The sequence below is a fragment of the Mya arenaria genome, chromosome 5 (assembly GCF_026914265.1).
Source record: "Mya arenaria isolate MELC-2E11 chromosome 5, ASM2691426v1".
NCBI lineage: Eukaryota > Metazoa > Mollusca > Bivalvia > Myida > Myidae > Mya > Mya arenaria.
In genome coordinates, this window is record NC_069126.1 from 36,249,760 (window position 1) to 36,274,066 (window position 24,307).

Consider the following 24,307-nt stretch of genomic DNA (forward strand, 5'->3'; position numbering starts at 1 on the left):
ACTAAAGTTCAAAAACCACGAGCTGCCAGAAACAGTACCTTTGTTTCACATTTAACATTGAATTGCTCCAGTTTTTACACAGATTTTTTTATAACATTTTTACATGACATCTGAACTTTTTAATTTCATTAATAACTTTAATTTTCCTCTTCTAATACTTTTTAATTATAACCTACAAAACTGTTACCTGTTTTAATTAAGATCCAAAGGAAAAAACTTCACATTCCATACAAAAACTCAGCCTCTTCTGGTAATGAGCAAAATTACAGACAACTTGAAAGCATTAACACAGAAATATTTGAAAACATAAAATGAGGAAATTCAGGCTAATAAAATCATATTTCATAACATGTGCAGCTTTTTATCACAAGTTCAAATCATAAAATGTGTTTAGGAAACAGATAAATCGGTAACCATTTGCTATCAACTTTTTGGAGATTTCAATCATTTTTCAGAAAACACATTTATACACAAGATTAATTAGAAATAAACTGGGTGAGTCAGCATTCCGGGGTAACTTAAGAAGATAATGTTTGTACCTGAGTAAAACAATATTTAGTTTATCCATTTCTAAACTGCAACCTTAGGCCACGATTAATTAAAAGTTTGTTTGGTGTTTCTCAACAACTCAAAAAATACCTGAGACCAGACAGTTGGCTTTTTACCTGTCCCGTGGTGATATTTTTCTTAGTTTTCTTTAGGCAATAATATGAACAAGAGGCCCATGAGGGCTTTTGCTCTACTGGCATGCCTTTTTGGTAATTCATCGAGCTCACGTTCAAAGCACAATACTCAGTGAACCATGTTTCACTAAGGGCAAGGGGAACAAATTACTACAAGTATACATAACTCCCTGTATAAAGTTGTCTCCCTTAGAAAAATATTTTGCATTTCAAGGGCCATAATCCCATCATACATTGGCGGATCTAATCTGTGGTTTTCAAAGGGAACCTAGCTATAAAGGATATCTTACTACTCTTAAAGTTTGATTCAGATACAATCAAAACTGAACACTGTCACATTCACAAGCTATTGTTTATGGAAGCACGGACAATGCGCCATTTGAAAGCTCTTCTGGCCTTGTGCCAGTAGAGCTAAATACAAAACCTACCTACCCACACCTTAAACATGTTGGTGGGGAAATGCCAAGCAAATGTTTTATTTATTGTGTGGCCACAATTTCCACAAGAGGTATTGAACTGATAGCATTCCTATCGTCACTAAAGTAAGCTTTTATTACATGGAAAATGAAAACGCTCAGAATTCAAGACATTTTTATATTATTATGATGTCTTTTCAATAAAATTGCAACACCCATTGGCATTAAAGCAATATTGTCTGAGTCGTTGAAATTAGACTTAAGGATGAAGAAGCCCAAATTCTTATACTATTGCTTGACATCAAATTTTTGCACAAGCCCTGGTATATGAAATTAAAATTTGTGCAAGCCTTGAAGACATTTTACCAGTACAGGGCTTGCGGGCCTGTGTTAATTTCGACCACTGTTGTCTATTTGCAACAAAATTGCAATACCCAAATGCATTGAAATATGATGTCTTTTTGCAACAAAATGGCAACACCCAAATGCATTCAGACTTCATTTCAATTTTATTTATGCTAGCACTTGAATTTTTCCAGCCGAAACCCTAAAATTTCAGCAAGATTGAAAAACACCCAGACAGAGAACAGCATTCTGCAAAATCTATCATCTGGAAGCAGGTCCCGGAGAAATCTGCATGTTTTTATTCAAGCTTTCATCAGATATAACTGCAGTTTCATAATTATGTCAGAGTTTCAAGATGAATATCTGAGTTTTTCCGAGAAAGCTCTCCAAACAAAATTGGCAGTATCGGTCAGGGTTTGGCAAAATATTATTATTTTTTACATTATTATAAACATATTTATTATTAGCTTGCCAAACAAGCCTGAACATTTTAAGTTATAAGACAAAACAGAGATATGATTGACCTGGCAGCTGTATGACTGAAACCAGTCCAGCATTGGATTCAGGGGGCGCTTTAGGCCCCCATTGGGGGTCAAAAGGGGTGAGGCACCATGACATCGAAGCAAAACTGGATTTGTAGAAGCCTTTATGACGAGTCTACTGACTTCAAATTTGAAGCAAACTGGTGTGTCAATACTAACAACAAATAACTAACAACCAAAATCAACCAGCTAACTTTTTTCGAGAGTATTTTTTTTTTTTTTTTTTTATAAATATTATTTATTTTTTTGATCCCTATAGCCAAAATATCAAGAGAAATAAGCTGACAAATCACATCCCTGACAAAATTAATGATCACATACCTGCATTTGCCTTGAATACCTCTGATGCACAATTAAAGTCTTATTAAAGAAATATTAAATTTGTGAAATCCACCTTTGTCTCCAATTTTTGCAGTATTTTTATAAGGGAATTATTTTGCATAAAATAATATGAAAGAATAATTTTACCATCCCAGACAGTGAGCAACACAGTCAACTATGGCTCCAGATGTTATCAACCAGCTCTTAAATCTGTTTTGGGCATCCACTGATAGTGCGCTTTGTTTACCATAAAAAGTGTTTAAGAAAGATGAAAAAACTTCCTTATAAACCAGAGGACCATTTTCATTAAAGGATCTTAGTCCGAAGTTAATTAAACTACTATCTGCATAAACATCCTGAACAGATACAAACAGATTTTTTTTAATTTCCTCCACTTTGTGCTCATTTTCAATGTTGGCAGAAGGTCACTTCATATTTTTATATAAAGAGATCAAAATATGATATTAAGATCATTTTAATTCATGAGTAAGACGAACCAAGATGTTTATTTAAACAGACCCCATGACAGCTACCAAAACAGAAAAGGACCATCAAAAGAAATGACAATGATCATACTTGTTGCAAATGGATACACGATGCATCTGTTATGTTTTTTGGATTAACAAGCCTGAAATCCTCATACTTGGTTGAAGAAGCCCATATCCTGAAACAAGCCTGAATTATTCTACTTGGATAAACAAGCCCAAATCCTTATACAAGTGTTTGGCATAACAGCATTTCAAAAAGCCCTGCTCAAAGACACATCGAGACTTGTGCTTATTCGACCACCGTCTCTGAACATAACTATAAATTTGAAAACGCAGAAAAAGTTAATGCATGTTTGATGGTTTATTAAACTGCATGCAATTTCAATTCCATCCTTAGCTATTATCTCGTCTCCACACAGCTGTAAATACAAAAACCTGCGGAAACATTTACTAGAGAAGCACCAACACTTCACAGCAGGCCAGCTAACTCTTATCTCAAGTTTCTACTACACTTCAGCGGTTATCTCCCTTCCTTATCAGATAGATTTCAGTTGCGATAATGGGGAATTCCACTTGCCGTTAGATAATTTCAAGACCTAATAAAAATAGCTTACTTCCACTGAGGCTAAGACTCATTTAGATAAATCAATGAATTTAAATGCCCAAAACAACCCTAATCAAACAAATTTACTCAAGTGTATCATGATAATAAAATGTTGACCGAGTTATATGATCGTAGAACATGCACACAGAATTTAAACACAAGGTACGATTTCATAAATTCATATCAGCGCTGTACATTACTAAGACTTAGTTTTGTTACATCTGCTGAAATAAAGAATTCACTTATTTCTTGAATAAAAACCCATTAGCTTTTAACACCTGATCTCTTACTGCTATAATTGATGACACTGTTTTCCGTATAGAGTACAGGAGTTTTTCTCCCCACAAAGTGCACTGTATGTAATGTAATTGTTCCTGGTTTATTACAGAAACATGATAGCAAAATAAAAGAAATGAGTTTCTTGGTAACAACATTCTGGGATGTGATTGATCTGGCAGCTGAAGGGCTGAAACCATTTCAGAGATTGGTTAGGGGGGCGTTTTAGGCCCCCAAAGGGGGTCAAAGGAGGTGAAGCACCCTGCCGCAGAGAGGCCCTTTTTTCTCCGGACTTTTGCCCTCAATATGGCCGCCATGATAGATTTAAGGCAAGTTTGAGTCAATACTAACAACAAATAAAGTAACAACCAAACGCAACCACATAACTTGTTTTAATCAGGTAAATAATTCAAATAAAGTCTCTGGAGCCACTATATCCTAACATGGTTTAACAATAATATTAGCAATACAATAAAAACAAAATCCTTGCTTGTTAATACAGCTTAAGTTCTTTCAAACCCTGGGAATAGTCGAACCAATGGAATCCCTACAAGATATCAAACTTCTGGGGAAGAGATTCAAACATCTACAAGGGGAATCAAACCCTTGATGTGTTAAGTTCATTTTGTGGAACTAGGCCCTGGTGACAAAAGGACAATTTTTATTATATACTAACAGAATGAGGACTTTTGTAATCCCTGCAAAGGTTCTTTTATAATCCCTGCAAAGGGGTATTTCTGCTAACCCAACGATGATTTAATTTTGCCTTGAAAAAACATATATTTCTTTTGACCCTAAGAAGGAGAAAATTGCTTACCTTGGGTACCGACGAGTATAAGGGGGATTTCAGCAGTATTTCTGAAGTGGGTCATTTTCAGGTAGTACTGGTACACGGACTGGAAACTGACCTCATTCTCCAGGCTGAACACAAATATCACGGCATCTACCCACTGTGTGAACTGAAATTTAAATGCAAATATCAAAGTGTCTGTTCACTCGATTAAATTTACTTTAAACACAAATATGACAGCATCAACTAATTGGGTGAACTGAATGTGAACACACATATCACAGCATGTGTCTACTGTGTGAAAAGAAATGTAAAAACAAACATCAAGTGTCTTCCCACTGCGTGAGCTGAAATGTGAACATCACAGCATTTGCCGACTTAATGAACTGGAAAGTGGACACAAATATCAACATTGCAGCGTCTGCCTGGAGCATTTTTTCCGTCATGCCTACAAAAATGAGCTACAGAAGCTGATAATGCATCCATGAAAACGTGGCCTCAACTGACATCATGCTATATCAGATAAAGTTGCTCTTGATATAACCTAATTTGTTTAACAAAAGAATACATTGAATCTTAGTCCACATACAGAATACATTGAATCTTAGTCCACATACATTGGTTATGCCTAATCAATCTCTCCATTGGTTAAACAGCAGTTTTTTTTCACTTACATTAAGCCATTAGAATTGTGTGAATTTACCTTTACATATTTCAAAAAAACAAAACAAAGCAAAACCACCTAAGATGATGGATTTCAAATTTAAAGAGAATTACAGTGTACTTAAATATATCTGTACCACGTGTAAAATGTTTAAAAAAACTTTTGTTTTAGTTTCAAGTTGTGAAATTTTAGTAACAAATAGTGGGGAAAAAAACTTTGGGGATTTAAAAATGGGGCCAATTTTCGGTCAAAATGAAACTCTGATCAAATATGAATATTTATATCAGGGTGGTTTAGGGTTGTTCAGCATCAATTCTAGTTTAGTCAAGAACATCATGTTCAGATGCCTTAAAGAGGCATAAGTCATCATGTACTGGAGCTATGGTAATGGAACTTGCTTCAAATATGCCCATTGTAAATGTTATAACGTGTACAATGTTTCACATCATCACTCTGAGAACAGCCAAAAATAAACATCAATGGTAACAAAGCTACAGACAACAGACAAACTTAAAATGATCCAAATATTACATCTGCATCATCTAATATACCTGCATCTCTGGTATTCCCCCCTCGTCTCGGATCAGGAGAAGATAACTCTGACCATCTATTATGACCTCCTTCTTAAATCGACCACCTGAGATAGAAGTTGCATTCTTCAGTTCTGTATAATGGCGGTCAAATTGAGGCCAAAATGGCAAACAATCTTACATCCTTTGTTTTGTTTCATGGCAAATGTAAAACAAGAGCACCACATATTGAATGCCAATGCTCCTCTTTTTATTTCTGCAATGAAACAAGGGGCATAACTCAACAATTATTCAAGCCAGAGTTATGGGCCTTGTTTTACATGTGTGTATTGTCTCAAGAAAACATTTGTCCCAACTTTCATTAGAATATCTTGGTTTATAACAGTAATTGAGTAATTGGTACAGTTTTAAGTTTCTGCACTTGATGACAGTGTCGTTGGAAGACATTTATCACAATACCTTGCAGCGTTCGACACAAACGGGAGTCCGGTAGTCCGAGACTCCTAAAATTCGGCTCGGACTACCGGATTTTCCGTCTAGGCAGTCCGTCGGACTCCTTCATTTCAAAATCCAATTGTACACAAATCGTATCCGAAGGTTAAAAGTATCCAAAAGCTCGTATGTTTATTTTGCGACTCGTCAAATCGTTATCATTTAGACGCTCTTAAAAGTAGTAAGTGACGTCATAGACTGGTATTCATGTATCTTTTAAAGTTTGTAATATTGTAACTAAATCGATAAAACCCGCCAAATGGTGTTTACCAAAAATATTTCTCGTTGATTTTAGATGTAAACAATGTTTATGTCAAGGGTAAAATGGATTTCGCCACCGGCAGCGAAAATAAAAGAACTGAAAAAAAAAAAAAATCATAAAGAGTTTGTAATTTATAGAGAAAGGAAATTCAGCAAGCATGGTTAAAACAATTGTCTTGGCTGATGTTTGAACTGACATCTGTATGAGTACCTGACTGTAGGGAGCTTTGTCACTGTGCGCTCTAACGTGCGATTGAAAGCCATCAAAACTCTTTTAAGGGCCATGATAATATTATAAGCTAAGAAAATGCAAAAAAGGGAAAAATAATTAAGTTAATCACCAGCTGACTGCTTGTTAATTCAGCTGAACAAAGCTATCTTTGACAGGTAGTGCATTCTGTTTATGGATGCTGAACATTATTCAGAAATAAAGACAGTCCTACACAGACTATGTCACCATGTACCAAGCTTATATTGCAAAGTCTGTTAGCATTGACACAACATATAAGGCATGTCAGTGTCTCATTGCACTGATTGCGCAGATGAATGTTCCAGTTAAACAAAATTCAGTATTTGATAATGCCCCCGTTCAATTCCCTTATATCTGATGGCTCCACAGCCGCTTCACAAGAGGCCAAGGTTCTATATGCTAGATCGTCAGTTCATGGCAATTTTTTCAAGTCATATTAGAATCTATAAGATAAATAGTTTCAGTCATGTTCATGTTATTTGAATAAAACAAATAAAATATAACTTAAATGTGCTCTCAGAATACAAATCTCTAGTTTGCCTTTCAGAAATGAAATACCAAAGGCTCTGTGAAATCATTGTATAAATAGTCATCAGTGCTCCAGCCAAATGACAATTTTGATGTGAATTAAATTAGCCTTTATGGGACACTTGCAAGGGCCAGTACTCAACTTTTTATGTAATGTGATGTTACTTCTTTCAATACGGTACTTAGAGTTTGTTACCTCAGCTGTTAACTTTAAGTTAGAGTCAAAAGTATGTACATTTATAATTCATTTCTGGACATTGACTGGCAAACAAAAGGGCACAGCAGGGTGTAGTAAAATGGCAACCGGGTACTAGAAAAGGGCAGCGGGTGTCCCAACCTGTTATTTAGGGCTAGGTGGAGCATTGAGTCAATAAATTTGAATAAATGTTCTAATTATCCTGGACTCCTTATTTTTATGCCGGACTCCTTGATTTTGGAATTAAGGAGTCCGGTGGACTCCTTCTCTTAAAGTCTTAGTGTCAAACACTGCCTTGACCTTTTTCTTCGAAAAAAAGTCGAGCTAAAGATCTTACAGTGGTCTAGTGTCATGGCAAATGAAGAATTATGCAAAAGCTGGCCTGTCATTTATTTCCTTTGGGATATTCCATTCTGATTGTATAAAAAAAACTCTTCTACTTTTTTCAATATGTTCTTGAATTACAACTAAAACATACCAACAGCAAGGCTATGACAAGGCCTTGACTACTCTGTCAATGAAAAGGTCGACCATACAAGAGTCGCTCTGACATATACATTGACCAAGATTCAGACATAAGATGCAGACGATGCTGACACCAATACTTTTGTTCCAAAGTATACCTATAAATTCTTAATCTGTATCTATTACAAAATGACTCCTGGTAATATCACAAGTATGGTACTGTGTTATTTTCAATATACGTAAAAAGTGACACCTGAACATCTTTAATTTAATACTTATGAATAATTATAACATAACCTGAATAAAAGTAATTCTCACTGTTCCTGTCGGGATTTTACAATATCACATGTTTTTATGATATGTAATTATTTATGTTGCACATGTGTATGTATGTTTTGATACCCTCACATGATTATTTAAGTTGAAGCAATCAATTGCTGTTGTGACAGTTTGAACGTCTATGCAATAAGGGTTATAATTGTTAATTGTTGTTACTAAGACAATACTTTCATTTTTTCTATGAAAAGCATCAATGACAATTAAATTTACAACTGCGTCTCTATGTTGTGGAGACAGCGTTTCTTACCTTCGGGTGACTCCTCCTGCATGTATGACCCTGTCAGGTATCGGTGGACGAGGGCCGACTTCCCACTCTGTACATGGCCCAGGATACCCTGTAACGAGGACAACATGGTCAAATATTCAACATGGTAAAATGTTCTTACAGGAGGATAAAGTATGATGGAAGGTTGCAAGAAAAAAGTGAAAAATTATTTTCTGTTAACATTTAACTGTTATGACTATGTTTTATTTGAATACTGTTCCTGTGTACAGCATACGGCCCATGACTTCTTTAAGCCCTTGAAAGTCATGAAAATGATTAAATGGGGTACAGGTTATGGAAGGGATAACCAATTTACTGCTTCACAGTTGTTGCCAATACCAAAAATAAAAGTCAACACCAAAGTTCTACCAGCAATATTGTTGAACAAAGGGATTTTCTGAACTTTAAAAATGTTTCTTTTAATCGTTTAGACTCACCAGTTTTAGGTCAGGGACGGACCGACTCAAAGTCCACTCTTGACTGTTGACAAAGGAATCTGAAAATATACAAATATGTGAGTTTATTTGACAATGATTACACTGATTCATTTTCATTCAGAATGTTGAATCGATCAGGCAACTGACATTATGCAGAGCCGCGGTTATTTGAAAACTCATAATATTTAAACCAATGAAAATGGAGAAAGAACCTTAGACAAGCAAGTGAACACTGACTGTCAACTTTTACCCTCCCATACGGAAATGACATCCTCTTCATCGAAGCAAACATTTTTAAATGCATCATTTTCACTTTTAAAAATGAACTCACATCTCAAAATTCATGTTAAATTAATTTTCTCACTCTGTATAATATGTACTATATATGTTTCAACTGTAGAATTATTCATATGTAATTTAAAACCAAAAAAAAATGATACACTTGTGCACCAAATTTTTGATAAGTCACTTGGAAAATATCCGCAACTTTTAATGACTTTCATTATTTTGAGATTTAGAAAGCTTGAATATAATCATCTTTCTATGTCGTGAAATTACTAAAATCATTGTAAATCACTAAAATCAACATTCACATGCAAAAGAGTGACTTCCAAACTATCAAGTATTATAACTCTGTAATTACTGAAGGACAACTGAATCTGAATTTATATACAAGTATATAGGGTCAATTACTTGGGAGTGTCTTCTGGATATATGAATTATTAGAATATCATAAATTCAATTAGGTCGATAATTGCTTCAAGTGGTATTTCTGAACAATAAAAGAAACTTGAAACACTGAATACATGGAGACACTATCCTTTACATGTTCATTGAGAAATTGCTTCTAACAAAGTGTTTCTTGTAAATTAAAACAAGGTCAAAACAAGTGTATTTCATTCAAAAACTTTTCCTATCTTTTCATCATTACATGGGATTTAAATGTTTCTTTAAGCCTTGTTCAACCATGATCCATCATAAAGATTGGCTACCCCTTGATGATGAGCAAATTGCAAAGAGTTCAGGTCCTGCTTTGTAATCTTTGGAAAGTGTAGATAAAAAGGCTAATAAAAGCAGAGTCAAACTGTTAACTGCTCTTAATATTTTGTTCCTAGAATGTTAATCTATATTTGCCTTACAACAGCTCATAACCAGCAAACAAAGATGTTGTAAATGAACATAAGAAATAAACAATATGAAATAATTCCACTGTCACTTGCACAAATTTGTGTTGAATGCAGATAACTTCAGGGGTCTTATAAGTAAGATAGATATTACAAGATACTTATTACACACTACTTATTACACACTACTTATTACAAGATACTTATAACACACTAATTATCACAGGCTACTTATTACACACTACTTATTACAAGATACTTATAACACACTAATTATCACAGGCTACTTATTACACACTACTTATTACAAGATACTTATAACACACTAATTATCACAGGCTACTTGTTACACACTACTTATTACAAGATACTTATTACACACTAATTATTACAGGCTACTAATTACACACAAATTTTTACAAGACACTAATATATATTACAGGCTACTTGTTACACACTACTTGTTACACACTACTTATTACAAGATACTTATTACACACTAATTATCACAGGCTACTTGTTACACACTACTTATTACTCATTATCACAGGCTACTTGTTACACACTACTTATTACAAAATACTTATAACACACTAATTATCACAGGCTACTTGTTACACACTACTTATTACAAAATACTTATTACACACTAATTATCACAGGCTACTTTTACACACTACTTATTACAATACACTTATTACACACTAATTATCACAGGCTACTTGTTACACACTACTTATTACAAGATACTTATAACACACTAATTATCACAGGCTACTTGTTACACACTACTTATTACACACTACTTATTACTCATTATCACAGGCTACTTGTTACACACTACTTGTTACACACTACTTATTACAAGATACTTATTACACACTAATTATCACAGGCTACTTGTTACACACTACTTATTACTCATTATCACAGGCTACTTGTTACACACTACTTGTTACACACTACTTATTACTCATTATCATAGGCTACTTGTTACACACTACTTATTACTCATTATCATAGGCTACTTGTTACACACTACTTGTTACACACTACTTATTACTCATTATCATAGGCTACTTGTTACACACTACTTATTACTCATTATCATAGGCTACTTGTTACACACTACTTGTTACACACTACTTATTACTTATTATCACAGGCTACTTGTTACACACTACGTATTACTTATTATCACAGGCTACTTGTTACACACTACTTATTACAAGATACTTATCACATACTAATTATCACAGGCTATTTATTACACACTACTTATTACAAGATACTTATTACATGGGTGAAAGTTGCAAATTTTCACCCATGTTATTACAAGATACTTTTACTCACTATCATCTCTTGCCTTCAGCACAGATCAGAAGACCTACTTGAATTACATGTTTTAATGTGTTAATTTATACAGTAAAACATTAACTGCAAGAAAAAGGTTCAGCTTTCATTTCAGTCGTTGCATTTGATACAAAGGCTAGCTTACCAAGTTTTACAAGAAAAACAGTTCCTGGTATAATATTCATTATCCTTATATAGGGAGTGATCAGGGAGATTTGTTCTATATTGGATTACCTCCCCACAGAAGCCAGACAATCTGCAGATATTGCACAATACAGGCGGGAGAAATCAATAGGCCCCTGACATTTCATAAATGAGGTTTCATCTAAGTCTCCATTTACCATGATATGTAAACCAGAGCACCGCCAAACAAATGCCAAAGCTCGTTTGTTATTTTACAGTCTAAAAAGGGGAGTAACTCAACAATTTGATGGAAGCCAAAGTCATGGGTCTTTATATCTGTGCATTGTCTCTGGCAACATGCAAACTAAGTTTCATTTGAATATTTTGAATGTTTCTGAGTTTGGCCAGTGTTAATGTTTTACACAACGATGACACAAAAGCCCTAAAATCTACAACAAAAGCACCAAGGCTAAGACAACACCTAAGCTTCTTTCTAAAGCCAAACCAAAAGACGTTTAAACATCTGAATAAATTTTTCTGTCTATTTTTTTTTTTTGTGGCATTAATTCTGCATCATGATATTTATTTCTAGGATGTGCTGTGCATCAATATGATTAATTCTAATCTTTTCTTAAAGTATTGGCTATAATTAACTACTTCCTATGAATCTAGGACATGGCAGATCAATACAGGATGAGGAAATAACTCAACATGCTTTTGCAATTAAAGAATTCATATCACTATCCTCCAGGACCATCTACCTCTAAAAACCATCCTCTCATTTATGCTAATTTGCTCCAATTAATGTGAAACTGACCCAAAGCCTAGAGCATCACCATCCATCAATGAATTATCCAGGAAAATAGGCACTTCCAGCAGAAAATAATGCTGAGAAAGTAACTACAACCCTTACAAAAAAACTTTATTGTCAGCTCAATTTTGACATATAAAAGCTGATTTTCTGTGTGTACATTTTCTGGATTAAAACCAGTACTTGTGAACATTTCATAGGCTTTGAGTATGTTTGATGCATGTTGAATCCACAACCTGTTGATTGAGGGCTGGACACCTATACCACTACACTGAATGTCAGCCTTTCTGCCAAGATGTCCAGATTACGATCAGCGGTCAGAGACAGTTCTTGTGGCCTTTCACATATGGACAATCAGTAATGTTGGGTTTGCCCAAAGAAGCCGCCTCAAGAGTAATTAAAATAAGCTAAAAGCTTTCTACAAAAACAAACTTAAAAAATGGTATAAAAAAACTTGGACCTTTTATCTAAAAAAATAATTTTAACAACCAGTCTTTAAAAAGTAAAAATTCAGAGACGTCCTTGGGTAATCTTTATTTAACTTTGAACATTATCTTTGATGTTTACAAAAAAAGAAATGTCTGAGCTGTAGCAAAACAATGTTAAATGTATATTATATACAAGAACTGACTTCAAGCAAATGTAAGATTATACATCTTATGTAACCAAGGGACATACATACATGCCATATTTTCTGAAGACCATTCTGTGGGATTTGTTCTGAAAGGCTGTAAATTCAGAGGGATTTTGGTAGTATTCAGGGGGATTTTTTAGCAAATTTAAGTTGGCGAAATTTCAAAGATTTTTAGACGCAAGTAAGAAAAAATGTATTCACATATATTTTGCTATGTTAACCTCGAACTTTTTCATTATACATAATTATTTTATGTCATGATTTTAATCATATTCTTATGATACACTGTAAATTAAATTTAACTTCCTCCAAAGTCTTTTAAAAAATTCTGCTTAATACTATCAGCTATAAAGACATTCAGACACTAAGAAAATTGAATGAAAATTATTAATTTCTTCCTTTTCCCAAATAGTAATATTTCTTTGCCTTTGATTATTACTTCAAATTAATTGATCACTTGTTGTTAAGATTTCCTTAAATTGGCATTTATCAAACCTTTTTTAAACAGTCATTTCGCCCTTGCGGAGTTGTTTCTTTAAATTCAGTTTCACTCACATACTGTGGTTTCACTTTGTCATTATTGCCTGATGTAAAACATCTAAAAAAAAAAAAAATTCTGGGGGATTTTTATCTCCCGCTAGGAGACCGGGGGATGGATCGAAATTCTGGGGGATTTTCCCCCCCATGGCGGGGGATATGGCATGTATGGACATAATTCAACTAATATTTCAATATTAAGAAAGCAAAAAAGGAAATGTTTCTTAATGGTGTAATTAATAATTAATGGTGGAACAATATGTAGACTAGTTCTAATTTCCAGAAAAAAATCTTTTATTCCAGGCTATTACAGTCTAGACAGTCCTAATATTGTTAATGGCAAGGAGACAGAATTCAATTTACATGTTTACACTCTTTTAATGACATAACTAATCTAAACCTCAAGAAAAAGCAAGACAAACTGGATTAGCCGATTAACTGGATCAGACGAATTACTCTAGTTTTCAAAACTTACTTGATCGTTTGCCACCAAAGTATTGACTGTCACTTTTTGACCTCCGATACGGCAACGACATCCTTTTCAGCGTAGTGAACATTTTTAACGGCGTCATTTTTAACTTTACAAAATGCACTCACAGCTCAAAATTGCATGTAATATTTTAAACTCCGTGAAATATTTACCATATTCTTTCACCTGTAGAATATTTATACGAAATTTAATACCAACGAAATGTCACACTTGAGCATCTTGTTTTCATTTCAGTCGGTTGGGAAATACCCCGAACTGTTAATGACTTTCATGATTGTGAAAATTTAAGAAGCCCATTGTTATCACCTTCCTATGTCATGCAATCACTCAAATCATTATTCAGATGCAGAAAATAACTTCCAATTTATCCAGTATCATAACTGGCACAACGCTCGTGCACTAAATTAATATTTGCAACTGTAATTCCCATCATATTTCTCTTCACAATTTGTGCCGTTCAACTTGTTTTACTTTTTTGTTCAATAACCAACAGAAAACCAGGAACAAGATTAATGTTCTCGATTTAACAGATAGTTTCCGATTTAACAGACTCCCGATTTAATAGCAATGTTCCTACTATAATAGCTCTGCTGCCGATTTAAAAGTAATGTCCCTGTAATGTTTTTCATTTAACAGTTATAATATCAATTTAACAGTAATGCTCCTGATCTAACAATAATGTTCCAGTAATGTTCCCGATTCAACCATTATGTTCCTGATTTAACAGTTATGTTCCCAATTTAACAGTTAAATGTTCCCGATTTAACAGTAATGTACCCGATATACCAGTAATGTTTTCAAGGACTTCTTCAAAGCACTTGATTCCACATAGAGTTTGTTGGTTGTGGACATGTTCAATCAATAACTGCACCTGTTATCTTATGATCCCAACAAAACATCGCTGATAATGACCACCAATAATTTTTTCTCATTCCACAACATTAATCGACAAAAATCAAGATAATTGTCTGTCACTCTAAGGTGGTTTCCATGATACGGCACACTTTCATTTCTTTGCAAATAAAATTAAATGTGTAATTACCACAGAATAATGTATCTTCCAATTATTTAAAGTAAAGGATCCTTTTAATGTTAAATGTGTCTTTTTGTAGAATAAGTGCCAACAACCCCTTTAAGGTGTCTTTTGCATACCCTACATTAAAAAAATGACATTAAGGAATGTTAGCACATATCATTATACTTAATTAATGAAATGAAATTAGCATTTCTAGGTTAATGGCATTCAATGATTTGGCATCAAGAGAGCATCATTAATCAATATTGAATCAATACAACTTCTAACGGAATTTCAGCACCACTACATTCATGAATAGGAAATTTTCAAATTTATGCCAACACCAAATCCATTCAGTCCAATAGCAGAAACAACAGCAGTTGTGGGCCTTGCATTTGTTTAAAGTTAACAAAATCAGAGCAACAGCACCTGCAGTTGTTTTGGGGAAAAAAGAGCAACTTTCCTAAGTTGTTATCATTAACAAAATAGAGCATGGCATTTCATCTTTCAGTAAGCTGACAGCCTCACCTCTGTCAGTAATAACAGATAAATATTTAATGTTCAGCTCCACTTTGCTTATTTTAGCAAATTACCATCAAACTTTTTTTCCAAGGTAAATATAATTTTTCTAGAACTTGGAATTAGTCAGGCTGGAGAGCTCTAGGTGGTCAATAATTAATAATGAACCAGCCATTCAAAGTTAACATTATTGTAACATGAGTAACATGACTAATAAAACGCCATAACCTCAATACCTTCAGTCTTTGAAAAAGTTCACCTGACCAAAACAAAACATGAAACAAGGCCATCGGAAAAACTGACTCATTTCTAGAATCAATAAGTCAACAGGGTGCAGTCTCTTAGTCTATGAAAGGTTAAATGAAAAGACATTTAGCAATTGATTCATCCTAAGACTCTTCAATGTGTTTTTTACTGACCATTTTAGAACTAACATTTGGTACCATTCCCGTTGCTAAACAGATACTTTTCCCCAAATAATATTTTCATCAAAAAATACCCGAGGTACGATTTCTGTATGGAAGAATACTTGTATTCTTCAAGAAATAAACATGATCACATTTTTTTTTATCTTTTCTGTTCATTTTTTGAAATCTTGTTCATTTTTATGCAAATTTGGAATTCCCAATCTAAGGTAAAATGACACATTCTTCCAAATCATAAAGGCCTTGGCCTAATTCAAATTGGTTTAAAAAAAACACTGCTATTTATAACACACTTGAGTTGTTTCTTTCAATTGGTATTCAGCTAGGATTCAAAACACTCATTCAACAATTCATGTCATTATTTTCATGTTAGAATATCTTTGCATAAATCACATTTATTAAGTGAAAAATGGTCTAAAAATGTTCAACACCACCCAATTAAGTTTTATTCAGTGTTTATATTTCCAGAAACTAATCCACGAAATTGTTTCCTTTGATGCCCTACTGGCCACTGCTGGCTTAAATCAACCAGACCCTTGAAGGCTTACAACCAGAAACATGGCAATAATTGAGACGCATTTATTGTAATGTTTTAATCAAAAATTGTACGAAAAATTCTCAGATTTTCACTGCAATACAATTGCACCGAGATATCTATCCATAACATTAGAAAATTACTTATGAATTCTTTCAATTCTTGTTTACTTCTACAAATAATTTTCTTGCAAAAATCCTGTTGCACTAACACACAAAATCAAAATGAAATTCCAAACTGAAGACCGATTCTAAAACAAGGATTCTTAATATCACAAAAAGTTAGTAAAACTCATTATTTTCAATTTCGCATCAGCCTGAAGCCATTCAACTCAAGAACCCTGAAGAAGACATCAAAATTTCAACTTCACTCTATCTGAAAGTAATCATCCCAAATCACACGGGAATTTTAGATTGCCTAAAAACATAGTGCAATACCTGGATTTTTTACCTACCAAACACTTGTTACATTTTCTTCCTTAACCAAACCCTATCCCGTTACTTTGTTCTTTTTTTTTAGAAACCTTATCAGCCATTACCAGTTTTAGGCTCTGGATAAGATGGGGTGTTTTTTTCTCTCACTTTTATACAACCACATCATGTTGTATCTAGTGTCCTCTATGTCCTATCATGTTTGCCCCCTCCACCTACCCCAAAGGTGCAGTTTTTTAGATGTTTATTTCTGTTAATGGATTTCAGATGCAAACATAATTAAACCACTTTTACACACAATCATTCAGTTCATTTTCAGGTCAGAATCTTTAAGATAATCATTTTTCATTTAAATAATATTGTCCCCAGGCGGTTAGAAAAAAACAAACATTATAATGGGAAAAAAAACGACGGTGAGAATCGAAAAATGGCATCCTTTTGCCTTATTAGTTAAATATCATCTAGTGTCTACACTCATTCCTCATTCCTCCACTAATGAGATCACCAGTAGGAATCATATTAATAAAAATTAATATGTAAATGGGTTTGAGTCCTGACGATTACCAGACATATGCAATCATTTAAAAAACTTCCAACAAAACCAAATTCCCATTTAGTCGTTATTTTGGTTTTATTAAGTGGGGAAAACTACGAAGCTTGTGCATACACGCTGGCTAGAGTAGAGGCATTTTGTGCCAAACACTAAGAAAGTAAGCATTTATTTGTAATCTTCCAAACAATTAAGTCGGCACTGGGCTGCAAAATTAGTTAAGAAGTCAGAAAATAAACAATAACTTTCATTTGTTATCAGGGATGATAACAGTCCAAAAGTCTCATTCCTGAAATTTTAAACTCATAGTGGGAGGACCTCAGGGCCTGAATGAGGTACTAAGGCCCTTAGAAGGGTTAATTTCATATTGTTTTCAAACCCATGTAATGAAAAATATATTTATTTCAAAATATTTCTAACAACTTTTTATTGCATATGACTAGCAGAAAGCTAACCAGCAGACTAAAATTAAAAGCTCCAAATACTTAATCTGAACTATATCTTCACCTTTCAAGGGAAGCAAATCTTGCAGCATTATCCAAAGTCTGGCACTGGTAATACCCAAGTATCTTCATGGGTAGAAATCAGAACTCATATCATCAATATTGAGACGAGATGTCATAAGAAAGTTCTCCTGGTGGCATTCCAACCCAGAAGTGCTTGGGTGAGAGGCACACACTTACATGTAGCTCATTTTACCACCAACCTTGCTACTTCAAACACTTACCATGGGGTGAACCAGAAAAGAAACGAAGGAGTTTTTTCGTATATCAATGTCACTGTTAAATTTTTCATTGCAAAATCCAAATGACTTCTTAGTGAGACATTGCTCTTAAACCAAGTGACACTTAACGGGTCTTCTTTATGGCCATTTGTCTACTTATAGGTCATTATGTGTTCATGTATTACATACAACACAAGTATATTTCAAGGAAGCCACAGCAAATGAGTTCATTTGAAATACAGGAGCCATAACTGCTGCATAGTTTATTGGTCCAATACAAGTAAGCAGATCATAAAGTATATATGACATCATGGCCAAATATATGAATACGAATTTATCAACACAAATACACCAACAACCAAAATAAAGTGCATGAAATGCTTGGCTCTGATTGGTCTATTTGAAGCAATAAACTAAAACATGATTTGGGGTTCTTTATTAAATTTGACGCAGCAATTCTTGACATCCTTTAGAAATTTGTACAACTTATTTGCTACAAAATACCCTCACGGTTGAGATATTAACCTTTTAGCAGTTGGAGACTACCTAGTCCCTTCCTCTCCAACCAAGAAACGGTCCTGTGATAGTAACAATATTCTATTTCATTTTCTGCTTTTTACACAATTAAAAGGAAACTTGTTGCGCAAATTATGCAATGCATTAAATACTATTTCATAGCCTGCTTCTAAAACACTTCAAACAGAAAAAATGGTGTTTCAGCAATAACAATACTTATGTAACACTGGGACAGCAGTAATTTTTTGTCTGTTACCACCTCACGTAACCATCAGTTCAATACTTGTCCCTTCTGGGAGAGAAGCTTACAAATCTGTGCCTAACAAGGTTTAAAATCTGTAACATTTCTGCAGAAAAACCAGACAATTCTCACCAAAGCTGTATGCGGAGAATCAGAGAATCCTTTTTTTCTCGGAAAAATGTGTTTGACATAAAATCATTTTTCTTGTCAAATGTTAAATTTTATTTCATTTGCTTTGGCGGTCTTCAAAAAGAGCATCACAAGTCATGCTGGCGATTCCTGACGAATGAAAGTTTATTATTCAATAAAAGGCCTCCAGCCCATAAAACATGTTACAATGCAAATTATAGAAATGAACAGTATTTCCACAATACCAAGAAAACAAATGATTTTCGCGGATGTCATTAAATCTTCAATAACAAGTATGTCTTTATCCAATAAACAATAAAAATGTCAAGGCTCAGGGCACCATTTCCGGCAGTCCAGAAGGCAGCATTGAGTTCCGCCGTGCAAACATTGCCCAGCAAAAACACTACATGCAGATGCTAGGGTTCATACATTTTGTGACATTGGCCAAGGGGCATCACTATAAAATTACTTAAGAAAGAGTGATTGGCCTTCCTACACATGTGTGTATTGTCAATTTACAACCATTTTCGAGTTACTGAAACCCCTTTTATGACAATTATCGTACACTTTGGTTACCGTTGAAAAGCTAGTAAGAAGCAACTAGATAAGTTAAATACAATGCAGACTTAAAACATGAATATTACATACGCGTAATATAGATTACAATGCACCAGACGGAGAGAACATCTTCAGACAACACTAATACTGTACTTGGTTTAATTCCTACCTGAGGTCAGTATCAAGTCCATGTACATGCCACATAGTTTGCTGATCATCATTGATATGGTTCATGTATATTCCACCACTTTTGTCAATATTATGAAATACCAGTATCAAACTAACCACATTCAACAAAACTGGTATATTTTGCAAATTTTGCCCTCAAACAAGAAAACACAAACTATTTTTAATTAACTTTTGTCATTTTATGGCTTTGAAGGCTACATAAAAGCTAATATCAGTAATATCGTCTGATAATAGAACTGTCTGGCCGGAGTCAGATTTCTTTTCTAACACTGGCTGTCTGTCAATCGTTTGCCCTTGATACAATAGAAAGCATTACCGATGCTAGATCACTGATACCAGACGCATCACAAGTCTCCACAATGCAATACAAAATATTCAATCTACAAGTCTAGTTTCACTCTCATAAAAGGATGTAAATTAGTCAATAATTCGACAATAAGTGTTTAAAGAAACAAAAGAACGGCTTTAAAGGAAAGCAGGCTGACAGCACTTATATCTTCTGTCGTTGTTTCAGATAATTCCACGGCATTGTATCTTTAAATTATTCCATAGTCTCGCCAATTGGCTAAGAGAAAACCTACTTTTTTCCTTATCTTTTCTTGACTGTAGAAATTGATCATCTTGGAACAAGGGCATGGTAAAAGTTCAACTACAAAATTACAAGTTGATCCATTGTTTTATTCCAGAGATTGAACTTAGCACTAGCCCAATAACCATGCACACTGTAAATGGCTTTTTGGACAAATTCTCGCTTTTAAAAAGCAGAGCTTGCTAAACAAATTTGATGCCAAGCACTTCGGCAAAATTTCTGGAATGTTCATCGAAACTTAACCTTAGATGTGAAGGGATCACAATCCTTCCTGATTTTTTTTATCCTTTTCCACAAATTTCATCCAAATCCTGCACTCCTGTGTCCTAATGCCTAAATCAAAACCACATTATTTGATTTGTACATGGTTATTAACTTCATATGTACATGTACATTTAATACATCTCTCATATTTTCAGGCAACATCTTTCGCAATTAATTTTTTTTTTATCACATTCAAGGTTGTATATATATTTCGTATTTCTAAATACCATTGAGACAGATCATTTCAAGAAAGCAATATTTCAACAATTAACTGCAATTCAGATTCCATATTACAGACACCACTTGAATAATAGTCTATTTTTTTCTAATTTATTATACACAATCACCCAGTGTTTATGTCTCTTTTATTCTTCAATGGGCACGTGGATTATCTCATTTGAAAACAAACTTGATTCATCCTTGAATTCCAGAACCACTTTACTGCATTAATTCCATTACTACAAATTAACACACAATTAAACTGATAATTATAAATGCTGATGGTGTAGGAAGGTTGAAGGGAGAGGGTCCATAGAGACACTTCAATAATAGCAGTTAAATGGAATTTCTTTTTCCTCAATTGTCATTATACAGGAAAATAATGGCAATAGGGTGGGAAGGGTCAAGGGAGACAACTCTAACAACAGGAGTTTGACAGTTTTTCAATTTTCTCAATTGGCACTATAGAGGATAATGGCGTATGAAGGGTCACATAACAGTTTGATTGCTTTTTGTTTTTCTCAATTGCCACTATAGAGGATAATGGCGTATGAAGGCTCCCATAACAGTTTGATTGCTTTTCGTTTTTCTCAATTGACATTATAGAGGATAATGATGAATGAAGGCTCCCATAACAGTTTGATTGCTTTTTGTTTTTCTCAATTGCCATTATAGAGGATAATGGCGTATGAAGGCTCCCATAACAGTTTGATTGCTTTTCGTTTTTTTCTCAATTGCCATTATATAGGATAATGATGAATGAAGGCTCCCATAACAGTTTGATTGCTTTTCGTTTTTTTCTCAATTGCCATTATAGAGGATAATGATGAATGAAGGCTCCCATAACAGTCTGATTGCTTTTTGTTTTTCTCAATTGCCATTATAGAGGATAATGGCGTATGAAGGCTCCCATAACAGTTTGATTGCTTTTCGCTTTTTCTCAATTGCCATTATAGAGGATAATGATGAATGAAGGCTCCCATAACAGTTTGATTGCTTTTCGTTTTTCTCAATTGCCATTATAGAGGATAATGATGAATGAAGGCTCCCATAACAGTTTGATTGCTTTTCGTTTTTCTCAATTGCCATTATAGAGTATAATGATGAATGAAGGCTCCCATAACAGTTTGATTGCTTTTCGTTTTTTCTCAATTGCCATTACAGAGGATAATGATGAATGAAGGCTCCCATAACAGTTTGATTGCTTTTCGTTTTTCTCAATTGCCATTATAGAGGATAATGATGAATGAAGGCTCCCATAACCATTTAATTGCTTTTTGTTTTTCTCAATTGACATTATAGAGGATAATGGCGTATGAAGGCTCCCATAACAGTTTGATTGCTTTTTGTTTTTCTCAATTGCCATTATAGAGGATAATGGCGTATGAAGGCTCCCATAACAGTTTGATTGCTTTTCGTTTTTCTCAATTGCCATTATAGAGGATAATGATGAATGAAGGCTCCCATAACAGTTTGATTGCTTTTCGTTTTCTCAATTGCCATTATAGAGGTCTTCCAATATTATGAGTTAAATGGCCTTCTATTTTAGGATAATGGCAATAGTGTACGAGGTGCCAAGGGAGACAACTCCCATAACAAGAGTCTGACAGCTTTTCGATTTTCTCAATTGCCATTATAGAGGATAATGGCAATAGTGTAGGAAGGGCCAACGGGACAATGGCCATAACAGGATATAATGGCCTTCCTTTTTTTCTCAAATTTCATAATAGAGGATAGTGGTGTAGGAAGGGTCAAGGGAGACAACTCCCATATTATGAGTTTGAATATAACCTTTCTTTTTTCTCTCCATTGTCATTACAGAGAATAATGACAATGGTGTAAAAAGGGTCAAGAGAGACCACTCCCTCATCAAAAGGGAAATAACCTCCCATTGTCATTACAGGAAGCAAGTATGGATTAGGCATCAAGAAAGGACACGATTCTCTTGCTAAATATAAATCTTCCATTAAGAAGCACCTCAAATTAATTGGCAAATAATATATGCTACCAGTACATGTAATCATCAAGAAAATGATCGATCATACTGAACAACCATAGTGGAAAAGCGAAAATGGAAATAATGGTTAATCTCTAATTTAAGTATATTTATATTAATATTGGTATATAAATATAGAGGATAATAGAGGTTTTTAACAACAAGCGGTCTTGATAATGGGCATATTGTGCATAAATATGCATACAAATATACAAAATTGCGAAAGTTGGTCCCCAGCAAATTAAAGAAGGAAAAAAATACTTTTCATCTAGAGACATACAGCTCATAGTTTGTATCTAAAATATGATATTATATCATTTTGGGCACATATTTTTTAATATGAGAATAACAACATAACCGAGGTCATAGAATGCTCATAAAATATCATTCATAGACTTCTATATCCGTAGTAAACAGGCAGAGTGATGGACACGCAATTGACCACCAGACTTATGAGGTAACCAGTTTTCAAATATTTTTTTGAAATACCGATTTGCTCTAAAAATAAAGGAGTCAGGCTACTCATTTCTTATCCTTTGCATTGTTTAGACAACATAGAATGTCTTATACATCTCAATATTGTTTCAACATAATGAATCCCCAAGGATGAAATTCAAAGTTTGAAACACGATTTTTTAAAACATTGAAAGTCATAGAAATTATTCTTTGAATAAGCCCAACTCCTACACTATTCAGCATAGATTGGCATACAAACCTTTAACAAGCCGTGATATAAATTCCAGAATATGAGCAAGCCAGGAGAGCATTTTACCCGCCAATGGGCTTGTGCTTTTTTCATTCAGTGACATTTTATGGATGTTATGGCATTAACAAATAACCAATTAATGATAAGCAAAAACAAATACGATCAATAAAAATGTTATGGATCACATTGTTGTCTTCTTCTCTTTCAAAAATTGCATAGTGGTAATAAAATCCCCAGAGTCAAAATTACAAAATGTAGGAACATATGTTCTGACCATGATGAACACATATATTTGTTTTTACAGATTGTTTGAGTTTAACGGCAAATCTGAATGTTATTTTAGTATCATTTGTTCTGTAAACAAGTGCATCCTTCTCAAATTCCAATAAGAACCAGTTACTGTGCAATGACATTTTTTTCTCACTTTTACTTTCAGATTCACTTTAATGTTTTGCTCTAAGTAAACAAAAATCTTCAGCTTGCCTATTGCCTGTATTTTTACTTTGTTCTATTTAATAAATGGCAAAGCAATCAAAAAGTTAGACAATTAGAAAACTATTCTATACATTGTCAATGGTTAAAAAAATACATTAAACAGTTCTCCTTTTAAAAATAAAGAAAAAAGAAATAAACGTGCAACTGTTTCCCATGCATTTTAGATGCTGCAAAAGCTGCTTATTTTTCTGTAATTCATTAAAAACAGAAAGATATCATTTTATGAATAAGAAACAATTTAA

At 33.9% G+C, this 24,307-nt stretch overlaps 1 protein-coding gene across 18 annotated transcripts in view; it reads right to left on the bottom strand.

Annotated features, from left to right (window-relative positions):
- LOC128236034 (centaurin-gamma-1A-like) overlaps positions 1 to 24,307 on the bottom strand; it is a 70,767-nt gene that overhangs the window by 41,094 nt on the left and 5,366 nt on the right. For 17 of the 18 annotated variants that reach the window (XM_052950838.1, XM_052950853.1, XM_052950851.1 and 14 more), the window contains exons 2-5: positions 8,893 to 8,951; positions 8,438 to 8,525; positions 5,681 to 5,766; positions 4,493 to 4,634 (exon numbers count right to left, since the gene is read on the bottom strand). In XM_052950838.1, coding sequence (XP_052806798.1) covers positions 4,493 to 4,634; positions 5,681 to 5,766; positions 8,438 to 8,525; positions 8,893 to 8,951 — 375 coding nt within the window. Of the gene's footprint in view, positions 1 to 4,492; positions 4,635 to 5,680; positions 5,767 to 8,437; positions 8,526 to 8,892; positions 8,952 to 13,949; positions 14,526 to 24,307 lie in introns of those variants that run through there. The other variant, XM_052950842.1, reaches the window with a different exon arrangement.